We start from the raw sequence: 12,839 nt of genomic DNA, 5'->3' as shown, positions 1-12,839 counted from the left end.
CCAAGTCCCTAACCGTCCCTGACCTGCAATGTCATCGGAGAGTCTCGAAGTTTTTATTTCTTCCACATGAACTTTATTTACCTTTCAAAATTCACGCTGATTTCCTTCACAACTTGCTCAATGTACAGACTGAATAACTTCAGGGATAGGCTATTCCCCTGTCTCACCCTCTTCTCAACTATGGCTTCCCTTTGACGTCATTCGACTCGTACAACTGCTGTCTGCGTTCTGTACAAGTTGTAAATAATCGTTCACTCCCCTATTTTTCGTTTCTTCTTTCAAAATTTAATAAAGTTTAAATGTGTGTTTTACACTCTTCAAGTTATGTAAATCGAAAGCGGAGGAGGCAGAAAGGAAAGAAAACGGAAGGCACTATTGATGTCGGGACTTCTACATCTACATCTACATCCATACTCCGCAAGCCACCTGACGGTGTGTGGCGGAGGGTACCTTGAGTACCTGTATCGGGTCTCCCTTCTATTCCAGTCTCGTATTGTTCGTGGAAAGAAAGATTGTCGTTCTGCCTCTATGTGGGCTCTAATCTCTCTAATTTTATCCTCATGGTCTCCTTTGGAGATATACATAGGAGGGAGCAATATACTGCTTGACTCCTCGGTGAAGGTGTGTTCTCGAAACTACAACAAAAGCCCGTACCGAGCTACTGAGCGTCTCTCCTGCAGAGTCTTCCACTGGAGTTTATATATCATTTCCGTAACGCTTTCGCAATTGCTAAATGATCCTGTAACGAAGCGCGCTGCTCTCCGTTGGATCTTCTCTATCTCTTCTATCAACCCTATCTGGTACGGATGCCACACCGGTGAGCAGTATTCAAGCAGTGGGCGAACAAGTGTACTGTAACCTACTTGCTTTGTTTTCCGATTGCATTCCCTTACGATTCTTCCAATGAATCTCAATCTGGCATCTGCTTTACCAGCGATTAATTTTATATGGTCATTCCATTTTAAATCACTCCTAATGCCTAATACCAGATAATTTATGGAATTAACTGCTTCCAGTTGCTGACCTGCTATATTGTAGCTAAATGATAAAGGATCGTTCTTTCTATGTATTCGCAGCACATTACACTTGTCTACATCGAGATTCAATTGCCGTTCCCTGCACCATGCGTCAATTCGTTGCAGATCCTCCTGCATTCATTTGTTACAACCTCTCAATACACTACAGCATCATCCGCAAAAAGCGTCAGTGAACTTCCGATGTTATCCACAAGGTCATATATATATATATATATATATATATATATATATATATATATATATATATATATATATATATATTGTGAATAGCAACGGTCCTACGACACTCCCCTGCGGCACACCTGAAATCACTCTTCCTTCGGAAGACTTCGCTCCATTGAGAATGAAATGCTGCGTTCTGTTATCTAGGAACTCTTCAACCCAATCGCACAATTGGTCTGATATTCCATATGCTCTTACTTTGTTCATTAAACGACTGTGCGGAACTGTATCGAACGCCTTGCGGAAGTCAAGAAACACGGCATCCACCTGGTAACCCGTGTCTATGGCCCTCTGAGTCTCGTGGACGAATAGCGCGAGCTGGGTTTCACACGATCTTCTTTTTCGAAACCCATGCTGATTCCTACAGAGTAATTTCTAGTCTCCAGAAAAGTCATCATACTTCAACATAATACGTGTTCCAAAATTCTACAACTGATCGACGTTAGAGATATAGGTCTGTAGTTCTGCACATCTGTTCGACGTCCCTTCTTGAAAACGGGGATAACCTGTGCCCTTTACCAATCTTTTGGAACGCTACGCTCTTCTAGAGACCTACGGTACACCGCTGCAAGAAGGGAAGCAAATTCCTTCGCGTACTCTGTGTAAAATGGACCTGGTATCCCATCAGGTCCAGCAGCCTTTCCTCTTTTGAACGATTTTAATTGTTTTTGTATCCCTCTGTCATCTGTCTATCTACCATTTTGTCATCTGTGCGACAATCTAAAGAAGGAACTACAGTGCAGTCTTCCTCTGTGAAACAGCTTTGGAAAAAGACATTTAGTATTGCGGCTTTTAGTCTGTCATCCTATGTTTCAGTACAATTTTGGTCACAGAGTGTCTGGACATTTTGTTTTGATCCACCTACCGCCTTGACATAAGACCAAAATTTCTTAGGATGAAGTCAGTACATAGAACTTTAGTTTCGAATTCATTGAACGCCTCTCGCATAGCCCTTTATGCAGAATCAGCGGCGACGCGCGAAAATGTGTGCCGGACCAGGATTCGAACCCGGGATCTCCTACTTACTAGATAGCTGCATCAACCACTGTGCCACCAGGACACAGTATTTATCGCAGTTGCTCAGACTACCCCGGCACGCCTGCCAGCCGTCCCACACTCTCACCTAGCGCCACCTACCCGCAGTCCCCATCCATGTCCTCCGTGCTCGCTACTTGAGAGTTCCAGAGGAGGTCGGACGTAACTGTGCATCCGCAATGAAGGTTATGGATTCATTGGCCATCGAGGCGACTCAGCTACATGAAAGCGTGGTCTCTGTTCTTTCGGACTTGTCCGAAAGATAAAACAACACGCGGAATCCACAACTGTCGTAAATACGTTTTGTGATTTGAAGGTGGGGGGGGGGGGGGAGAAGGAAAAGAAAGGAAAGCGATCGGTGGGGAGGCATGCCGAGATAGTCCATGCAACTGTGATAAACCCTTTGTGCGGGTGGCTCAGTGGTCAATGCAACTGCCTAGTAAGTAGGAGATCCATGGTTCGAATCCCGCTCTGGCAAATATTTTCGCTCGTCGCCACTGATTCCGCTTCAAGTTCCAATGCAGCTGACGTCAATAGTCACTTTCCTTTCCTTTCTCCTCCCTCCACCTCAATTTACACAATATGTATCACAGCTGCAGATTCCACATGGGGTCTGTCCTTTAGTGCATGTCCGATAAAACGTACAAGATACTTTCACATAATTCATCAAATTGGCTTCTAAGACAAGTCTTAGGCTCAGTATTCCCTCACGTTTACTACATTTCTCCAGACCTCGAACTGATCTTCCCCAAGGTCAGCCTCTACTAACTTTTCCATTTTTCTGTAAATAATACGCATCATTATTTTGCAAGCACGGGTTATTAAAATGATGGTTCGGTAGTATTCACATCTGTCAGCTCCTGCCGTTTTGCATTCTTCCGGAAGATTGAGGGTATTTCGCCTGTCTCACAGATCTTGCTCTCTTTATTAAGTAAGAATTATATGACATTAAATGTATATGTATGTGGCCTTTTAGGGCATTCAACAAATTCATCGAGGTTAAAAACAAGCGACCATTGACGTTTAGACGTCGACGATGAAATCGAAATCAGCGTCGACGATCTGCCAGCAATGCACGTATTTATTGCAGAGTGCCTGAGACAGGTTTTATGGTTTTCCACAGGTGGCGACCCTGCCGCCTCCCCGGAGCCACCAATGGCGCTCACGGCGGTGAAGTCAGACGGCGGCGGCGTCAGCAGCAGCGTGTTCACCCTCAGTGACGACACGCCGCCTCCGTACAACGGCACGCACCAGGTACGCCACCTCTCCTGTCTCTGACACGTGTCCTATCAGGCCCTATTTAGAAGTAACGGAAATTTCTGTTTTACTGCGCCGAAACCCCGTACTGTCACTTCCTCTGCCACCTGAGGGCTACCGCCGTGGCCGGCCACATAAACTGGTGTGCAAAGGTTAAAACAAACAAATACCGTCCGAACGGGCCTTGAGAGCCCAATGGCACCGACTGGCCGCTATGCCATCCTCAGTCCTAAGTCATCACTGCATGCGGATATGGAGGGGCATGTGGTCAGCACAGTGCTCTCCCAGCTGTTGTCAGTTTTCGTGTCTGGTGTCTCTATTTTACATCAACTAGCTCCTCCATTTGCCTCACAAGGGCTGAGTGCACCCCACTTGCCACAACACTTAGCAGACCGGGACGGTGACCCATCCAAATGCTAGGCAAGCCTGACAACGTTTAACTTCTGTGATCTGATTGGAACCAGTGTAGTGTTACCACTCTGGGAAAGATGTTGACGTGCAAAATTTAAGGGTGAAAGTAACTTTCGCATCAGGTGTCATTGCCAAGTAACACACTACTGGCCATTAAAATTGCTACACCACGAAGATGACGTGCTACAGACGCGAAACTTAACTGACAAGAAGAAGATGCTGTGATATGCAAATGATTAGCTTTTCAGAGCATTCACACAAGGTTAGCGCCGGTGGCGACACCTACAACGTGCTGACATGAGGAAAGTTTTCAACCGATTTCTAATACACAAACAGCAGCTGACCAGCGTTGCCTGGTGAAACGTTGTTGTGATGCCTCATGTAAGGAGGAGAAATGCGTACCATAACTTTTCCGACTTTGATAAAGATCGGATTGTAGCCTATCACGATTGCGGTTTATCGTATCGAGACATTGGTGCCCGCGTTGGTCGAGATCCAATGACTGTTAGCAGAATATGGAATCGGTGGGTTCAGGAGATGACAGACATCCTATCCGCATGGCTATAACGGATCGTGCAGCCACGTCTCGATCCCTGAGTCAACAGATGCGGACGTTTGCAAGACAACAACCACCTTCACGAACAGTTCGACGACGTTTGCAGCAGCATGGACTATCAGCTCGGAGACCGTGGCTGCAGTTACCCTTGACGCTGCGTCACAGACAGGAGTGCCTGCGATGGTGTACTCGACGACGAACCTGGGTGCACGAAAAGCAAAACGTCATTTTTTCGGAGGAATCCAGGTTCTGTTTACAGCATCATGATGGTCGCATCCGTGTTTGGCGACACCGCGGCGAACGCACATTGGAACCGTCTATTCGTCATCGCCATACTGGCGTATCACCCGGCGTGATGGTATGGGGTGCCATTGGTTACACGTCTCGGTCACCTCTCGTTCGCATTGACGGCACTTTGAACAGTGGACGTCACATTTCAGATGTGTTACGACCCGTGGCTCTACCCTTCATTCAATCCATGCGAAACCCTACATTTCAGCAGGATAATGCACGACCGCATGTTGCAGATCCTTTGCGGCCCTTTCTGGATACAGAAAATGTTCGACTGCCACCCTGGCCAGCGCATTCTCCAGATCTCTCACCAACTGGAAACGTCATCCAAGCTCTGTTTGACTCAATGCCCAGGCGTATCAAGGCCGTTATTACGGCCCAAGATGGTTGTTCTGGGTACTGGTTTCTCAGGATCTATACACCCAAATTGCGTGAAAACGTAATCACATGTCAGTTCTAGTATAATATATTTGTCCAATGAATACCTGTTTATCATCTGCATTTCTTCTTGGTGTAGCAATTTTAATGGCCAGTAGTGTATTTCGATTAAGCTTGGACTGTACATAGAAAGAACTGCTACAGTGAAGCATAAAAGGTAACTGAAAGAAATACGCAATGAGATGAACAGAAATTACACCTTTATTCAAAGACAATAATTACACAGAAGTCACTGCTATTTATTATGATCCCCTGGGCATTACAACAGACTTGGTTCTTGATAGGGCGTGTGATCACGACAGACGACAATGCATGCTCTGCAATGCCCTCCCATGCCATCCGTAAGTTTGATAAAGAGTTATTTTGGTAGGGCGTTCCATTACTTCACCAGCATGAGTGAGAGCTGCTGGATTGTCGTTGGTTTATGCGGTCGTCCTGCGATACATCTCCGCAGTGCGTCTTGTATGTGCTCAATGGGGGATTTTAGTCAGGGGAATAGACAGACCCATCCACTTGCTGATATTGTGTCATTCCAACAGCTCCTCCACTTGCGCCACTTGATGTGGTTACACATGGTCATCCACAAACTTGAAGTATAAGGGGCGTCTGAAACTACTTACGTGTTTGGGGTAAACCTTTTTTATTTTTCGACATAGTCTCCTTTTAGACTTATACAATTCGTCCAACGCTGTTCTAATTTGTTGATCCCTTCCAAATAATAGGAATTGTCCAAGTCTGCAAAATAGCTATTAATTGCTGTAATCACCTACTTGTTTGAATAAAATCTTTGTCCCACCAGCCGTTTCTTCAAATTGGGGAACAAATAGTAGTCCAAGGTTGTCAAGTCTGGAGAATAGGGGAGATGTGACACGAGTTGGAATCCTGTTTCCATTAATTTCACGACCAGATGTGTGCTGGAGCATTGTCATGATGGAAAAGGACTTCTTTATGGTCCAATCGCCGGCCTTTTTCTTGCAGCTCGATTTTCAGTCGGTCCAGTAACGATGAATAATATGCACCTGTAATATTTTTACACTTTTCCAGATAGTCGATGAGGATTATCCCTTGCAAAATCCAAAAGACAGTCGCCATAACCTTTCCGGCAGAAGGAATGGTCTTCGTCTTTTTTGGTGCAAATTCTCCCTTGGTAACCAATTGTTTAGATTGTTGTTTGGTCTCAGGAGTGTAATAATGTATCCATGTTTCATTCATAGTGACGAAACGAGGCTTAAAGTCCTGTAGATTCTTCCTGAACAGCTGCAAACAATCCTTGCAACACTTCACACGATTCCGTTTTTGGTCAAGCGTGAGCAATCGCGGAACCCATCTTGTGGATAGCTTTATCATGTCCAAATGTTTATGCAAAATATTGTGTACCCATTCATTCGAGCTGCCCACAGCACTAGCAATCTCACGTACCATAACTCTTCTGTTATCCATGACCATATCATGGATTTTATCAATCATTTCTGGAGTCGTAACCTCCACAGGGCGTCCAGAACGTTCAGCATCACTTGTGCCCATATGGACACTCCGAAAATTTTGAAACCACTTATAAACTGTTCTAATTGAAGGTGCAGAGTCACCGTAATGTTTATCAAGCTTCTCTTTAGTTTCCTGAGGCGTTTTTCCATTCATAAAGTAATTCCTTTTCGTCCATTTTTTGACAATCACTCGACTTCCTTGATTCACACGAATGCCAAAGACAAAGGAATCGACTAATATGGCTGAAACTTGGTGTGCGTTCTTTCCATAGATGCTACTAACTAAACATGACCTCGATACGCGCCGGTGGTGCCATCTCCCGGACTTTGCGCGGACTTCTCAAACGCCCCTCGTACCCCTGAAAAGACGCACATGGGAAAGGAGTACAGTGTCACAATTACAATGAGCGGTGACTCGATCGTGTCCAAAGATTTGGAGGCTCACTACGCCAATGCAATATTAAGCCTCCCCACACCATAACACCTGGACATGCAAAACTATCATTTGCACAGTGTTCCTGGGTGCATTACGTGTTCCCACCTCTCATTATGTGACGGTACGTCCAGACTCGTCAAACAAGGTTGTTTTCATGGTACAAGTGTTATGGTGTGGGGACCCAAAATGCTGCATGCGCGCGCTGACCTCCAAATTTATGAACATGGTACACTCACCAGTCAATGCTATTGTGACATGTACTCCTTCAGGGGTGCATTCGGCACAGACTTAATTTTAACGGATGGCAATGTGCGACCGCATGGAACGGCACGTGGTGGAGAACCCTTGGAACGAGAGGATATTCATAATAATGAATTAAGGATGGGTTCCCTTTTTACAGGTAAACTAATTAATGTTTTGTTTTATCACCACACTTGTTGCATCCTCAGCGATTTTTAAAAATTATTTGCCTGAAATACTTACAGACAATTCATTTTAGGCTAATAAATATGATACGTCAGATTTTGCTGTCATTTAAATTGTACGTGCACTTTATCTTTTGCTTTGCATGGTGTGTTCTGTGACTGCCAAACAAAATTAACCATAGGTCGAAATTAGCGCATCACGTCATCTGCAAATACGAGGAATGTTAGAAAATGGTCTGTACTGAATTTTTTGTGTATTATCCAATCTTTTAAATGGATGTCCTGGTAAAATTCATGACATACGCTCGTCTTTGGCGTTACCATTGTAGTATTTTGCAGTTCTTAGCTGTGACAAGTTTCTTTTTCTATACCAAACGTGTTTTTGTGTACCTGAGCTGGAAGTGTGGACATTGGAAAAAGTTTTGTGAAGCTTAGATGTGGCGAACAATTTCGTGTAGTTTGGTATTCGCGGATTATGTTTCGTATTTTGACAGTGTTTACTCGCGTTTTCTCCTGCTCGTTTGTAAATACGGCGACCTGTTATTTTGGTGTGGCTTGGACACACTTTTCACTGCACAAATTTGGATATCTGATGCGCATCCGACTGTCGTTTGGGTATTGTTTTGTTTTGGTTTGATCTCCGCGAGCTTTGAATCTGTTCGCTTGTTTGCATTCTGTCTGTGTATATGTTTGTTTGTTTGTGTGTGTGTGTGTGTGTGTGTGTGTGTGTGTGTGTGTGTGTGTGTGTGTTTTGTGTTGTCTGATAATTCGTTTAGAGTGTTGAATAGCGTTTTGTTACTTAATACTGTTTGGTCATTGATATTATTTTTGCCCTGTGTGACAGCGTTTTCGATGTGGCAGTTTTCTTCTGTTGTTAGAAATTAGTATAGATGGTTACTGTATTTTAAGATTTGTAGGTCTGTTTCTATACCACTGGGGTGGTGGTTAGTCTTGATGAGGTGGTCTGCAAATGTGGACTGTGTGCTGTCACTTTTCAGTGCTTTTAAATGTTCTGAGTATCTTATCTTGTAATTTCTACCTGTCTCTCCGATGTGTACTGAATCACAGTCTTTGCAGGTTAGCTGGTACATACCTCCTTTGTTGAATTTGTCTTTGATGACGTCAGATATTTTTAATCTTTTCCATAGACTGTTGACTGTTCTATGCGCCACATTTATACCCTGTTTCCTCATAATGTTTCCTATTCGGTGTGTTATTTTTGTTGCCAAATGTCAGGGTGTGCCATGTTTTCTTGTTGTTTGTGATTTCGGCGAACGGATTAGCCTGCCAGTTACCCCGACTTAAATCCCGCGAGCGCGTATGGGATGCATTGGGGTGGGTGGGTGGGGGTGGGGAACGTATTGCAGTAAGTCCACATGCAGCAACGATCATCCAGCAGAGCACTTGTCAACTGCTCTGGCGCAGCAGAAATTCTTATCAGTCTCGTGGCAGCTTGGTAGCACGTTGCAGAACATGCACTGCCGACGATGGTGATCACAAACCCTGTTAAGAACCATGTTGCTCCTTTTGTAATGGCCAGGAGATTATCGTGAACCGTGATAACTTTAGAGTAATTATTATTTGAATAAAAGTCTCATATCTGTTCGTTTCATTGCGCATTTCTTTCAGGTACCTTTTGTGCAGTGCTGTTGCAGTTCTTTCTATGTATGGTACAAGTTTCATCGAGCTACACTGCTTGACAGAAACACATCATGCGAAGGTTACTTTCGTCCATAGTGTATAACTGTCCTGACATGTTACCCCTAGGCTGTAAGAACGCCTTCATAGTACTGCTATCGCTGATACGTCCCAATGAGAGCTACCGTTTAGAAATTATATTTAGCTATACTAACTCCTCAGCTGATGTCGGTCTGGTGTCGCCAAATTCCCTGTCTGATCAAAAATATCCAGACAATTATTAGTGGATATTAATTTGGGTGTGTTCACATTTAGGCCTTATAACGGCTTGATCTCTGCTGGCGACACTTTCAATGAGGTGTCTGAACGTATATTGAGGATTGGCAGCCCGTTCTTCCCCAAGAACCGAAACCATACGAGGTTGTGATGTAGTCTGAAGGGAAGTCGATGTTCTAAGTCATCCTGAAGGTGTTCCGTTGGTTTCAAGTTGGGTCTCTGGAAAGTCCAGTCCGTTTCAAGAATGTTATTGTCCTCAGGGTTGCTGTTTTCTGACACGGTGCATTGCCATGCTGATACAAGCAATCATCATCTCCGATTAGTCCCTTTGCTGTCCATAGTACAAAATGCCTTAAATGTGTTAATATCCTTGTGAATTTAGCGTTTTCCCAAGCACAATAAAGGGACCACACCCCATCCACGAAAAAAAGCTCCATATCCTAAGACTACCTCCTTTGTACTTCACTGTTGGCACTACACATGATGGCTAGTAACTTTCTCCAAGCATCTGCGAAATCCATTCTTGCATCGGATTTTCATAGGATAAAGGATTATTCATCTTTTCAAATTTCTCGTTTACACCACCTCAAGCACCAATTAGCACTGACTATAGAAATGTGTGACTTGTGATGGGTTTCCCTCTGTGAACCACAGATCTTGCCGAAGTGAGGAGGCTTGTGTGCTTAAGTGATACAGATAGCTATGCCTTAGGTGCCACCACAATGGAGAGACGAGGCTAACTTTTGCTTCCTGAAGACGGGCAGCAGCCTTTTCAGGAGTTGCAACGGCAACACTCAGCATGATCGACTGATTTGGCATTGTAACGTTAGCCAACAATAATTACTGTGCTGTTACTGGGAATGAGTGACAGCAGTGGAAAACACAGCTGCTATTTTTTCCCCTGATGGAATGCAGGTCTACTGTATGGCTTATGATGATGGCATCTGCTTGAGAAAAATATTCCAGACGTAAAATATTCCCCAATTTGGATCTCTATTTGGGGACAACTCAGGAGGAAGTCGTCATGAAGAAAAACAAAACTGGCGTCCTGCGGGTCGGAGCTTGGAATGTTCGATCCCCAAATCAGGTAGATAGGTTAGAGAATTTCAAGAAGAGAATGGATACTTTGAAGACAGATACAGTGAGAATTAGTGAAGTTTGGCGCTAGGATTAACAGGACTTCTGGTCAGATCAGTAAAGGGTTATCAATACAACATCAAATAGGCGTAATGCCGGAGTGGGTTTAATAATGAATAAAAAAACAGAAATGCGGATAAACCACTACGAACAGCATAGTGAATACATTATTGTAGCCAAGATAGACATGAAGCCAATACTCACCACAGTAGTATAAGTTTACATGCCAACTAACTCTGTAGATGATAAAGAGATTGAAAGAATGTATGATAAGATAAAAGTAATTATTCGGATAGTTAAGTGAGAGGAAGATTTAATTATGATGGAGGACTGGATTTCGGTAATAGATTAAGGAAACGAAGTAAAATAATGTTAGAATATGGATTTGGGGAAAAAATGAAAGAGAAATCCACTTGCTAGAATTTTGCATAGAGCTTAACTGAATCATCACTCACACTTTGAGAATCCTGAAAGAAGACTGTGTACATGAAAGAAAAAATGAAATGAAATGATCGTGTGGCACTGTTGGCCGGGAGGCCCCATCCGAGGAAGTTCGGCGACCGGGTTGCAACTGACGCCACATTGAGCGACTTGGGCGTTGGTGGTGATGAGGACAACACGACACCCAGTCCACGAGCGGAGAACATCTCCAACCCGGCCGGGAACTGAACCTGGGCCCGCTGAATGGTAGGCAAACACATCACCACCCATCTAAGCAGACCGACTGTACATGGAAGAGACCTGGAGACACTGGAAGGTTTCACATTGATTGTATACTGTCGCCTGCTCTAGAAGCAGTCGGATGAGACATTTGAAGATAGGCAGGTGAGATGAGGTGGCATTGATGACGGTGGGGACTGGGCAGAGACATCTGTGTAGTTCTCTGGTCACCGTTCGTATGGCACACACTTGCAGTACATTTACAAAATGTAATGAATGTAAGTGCATAAAACAAAAATTAATCGACTAAATAGTAATATTCGTGCTTCTATTCCATTCCATCGCTTTGGTACTGGCATTCATAAAATTGTTCCACGTGCCCTTATAGCATAGTAGATGCATTCCTCTCTCATATGTCTGACAGATTGATTCAGTGCACCACAGTCACAACTCGGAGACTCCACAATACATTTATAGAGTGAGTCGGAACACCGAACACGTTCAGTATAGTTCTATTTGATTTGACCCACAGTTTCCTGTCAAGTTCGACACCCACAATATCACAGTTGTACTTCTCGAACCATTCGTGTTCGTGGTAAATTCCGATATGTTGGCAGTAACTTGTACCCAACTCTTCAGCATGCGGTAGTAGCGGGTGTCTTGAACGGAGCCTATTTTTTCGTAAGACAGATATGTCGTGATGAATGAGCAGTTCCTCCTCTTGTATATTTTGGTAAAATCTAAGCAGGGTCTCAGTTTTGTGAGTCTGTGTTTGGTAGATATTGCTTAGCAAGGGAAGGCAGTAGACAGGAGATGGCCTGATTGTACCATTAATTATGTGGATCGTGTTGTTGAGTTGTGCATCGATGAGGCAGTTATTACAAGTATTACACCACACAGAAGCATAATACTCTGCAGCCGAAAAAATCCAGTACAAGAGCAGATGTATACAACGTCTCCATTGAAACCATGCCGGCCACTGTGGCCAGGCGGTTCTACGCGCTTCAGTCCGGAACCACGCGGCTGCTACGGTCGCAGGTTCGAATCCTGCCTCGGGCATGGATGTGTGTGATGTCCTTAGGTGAGTTAGGTTTACGTAGTTCTAAGTCTAGGGGACTGATGACCTCAGACTTTAATTCCCATAGTGCTTAGAGCCATTTGAACCATTTTTTGAAACCACCCCTGTGTTGTGCCACACAGCCTCTGGATGATGTTGTTGCGATTTTTTTACCTCGGCTGATGTGTTTTGCAGATGTTTTTTATGAGCTAGAGTGCGATGGAGTGTGATGCCAAGATATTTCGTTCTTATTGTGACAGACAATATTGCCATCAAACTGCACATTGTGCTGTTGATAAGGTGAAACGCACAAACTGGTACTGGACTTCAGTCTCCATTTTTTGAAAGATGAGTTACGGGCGCCACATAAATCTTCTGACCAATGTGAACTCAAGTAGTGATGAGTTTTACTCCACTGGATAGAGCTGCTACGTTTCAGCGACTGCTATCAATACGTTGGTATGACAGGCATGTGATAA

The 12,839-nt window shown here is 44.1% G+C and overlaps 1 protein-coding gene across 1 annotated transcript in view; it reads left to right on the top strand.

Moving 5' to 3' along the window:
- LOC126456267 (facilitated trehalose transporter Tret1-2 homolog) overlaps positions 1 to 12,839 on the top strand; it is a 144,493-nt gene that overhangs the window by 95,280 nt on the left and 36,374 nt on the right. The window contains exon 5 of the mRNA XM_050092022.1: positions 3,418 to 3,548. Coding sequence (XP_049947979.1) covers positions 3,418 to 3,548 — 131 coding nt within the window. The remainder of the gene's footprint in view (positions 1 to 3,417; positions 3,549 to 12,839) is intronic.

This window comes from Schistocerca serialis, chromosome 1 (genome assembly GCF_023864345.2).
Source record: "Schistocerca serialis cubense isolate TAMUIC-IGC-003099 chromosome 1, iqSchSeri2.2, whole genome shotgun sequence".
NCBI classification, from domain to species: Eukaryota; Metazoa; Arthropoda; class Insecta; order Orthoptera; family Acrididae; genus Schistocerca; species Schistocerca serialis.
Note: the sequence above shows the minus strand (reverse complement) of the source record. Positions and strands in the feature narration are given on the sequence as shown.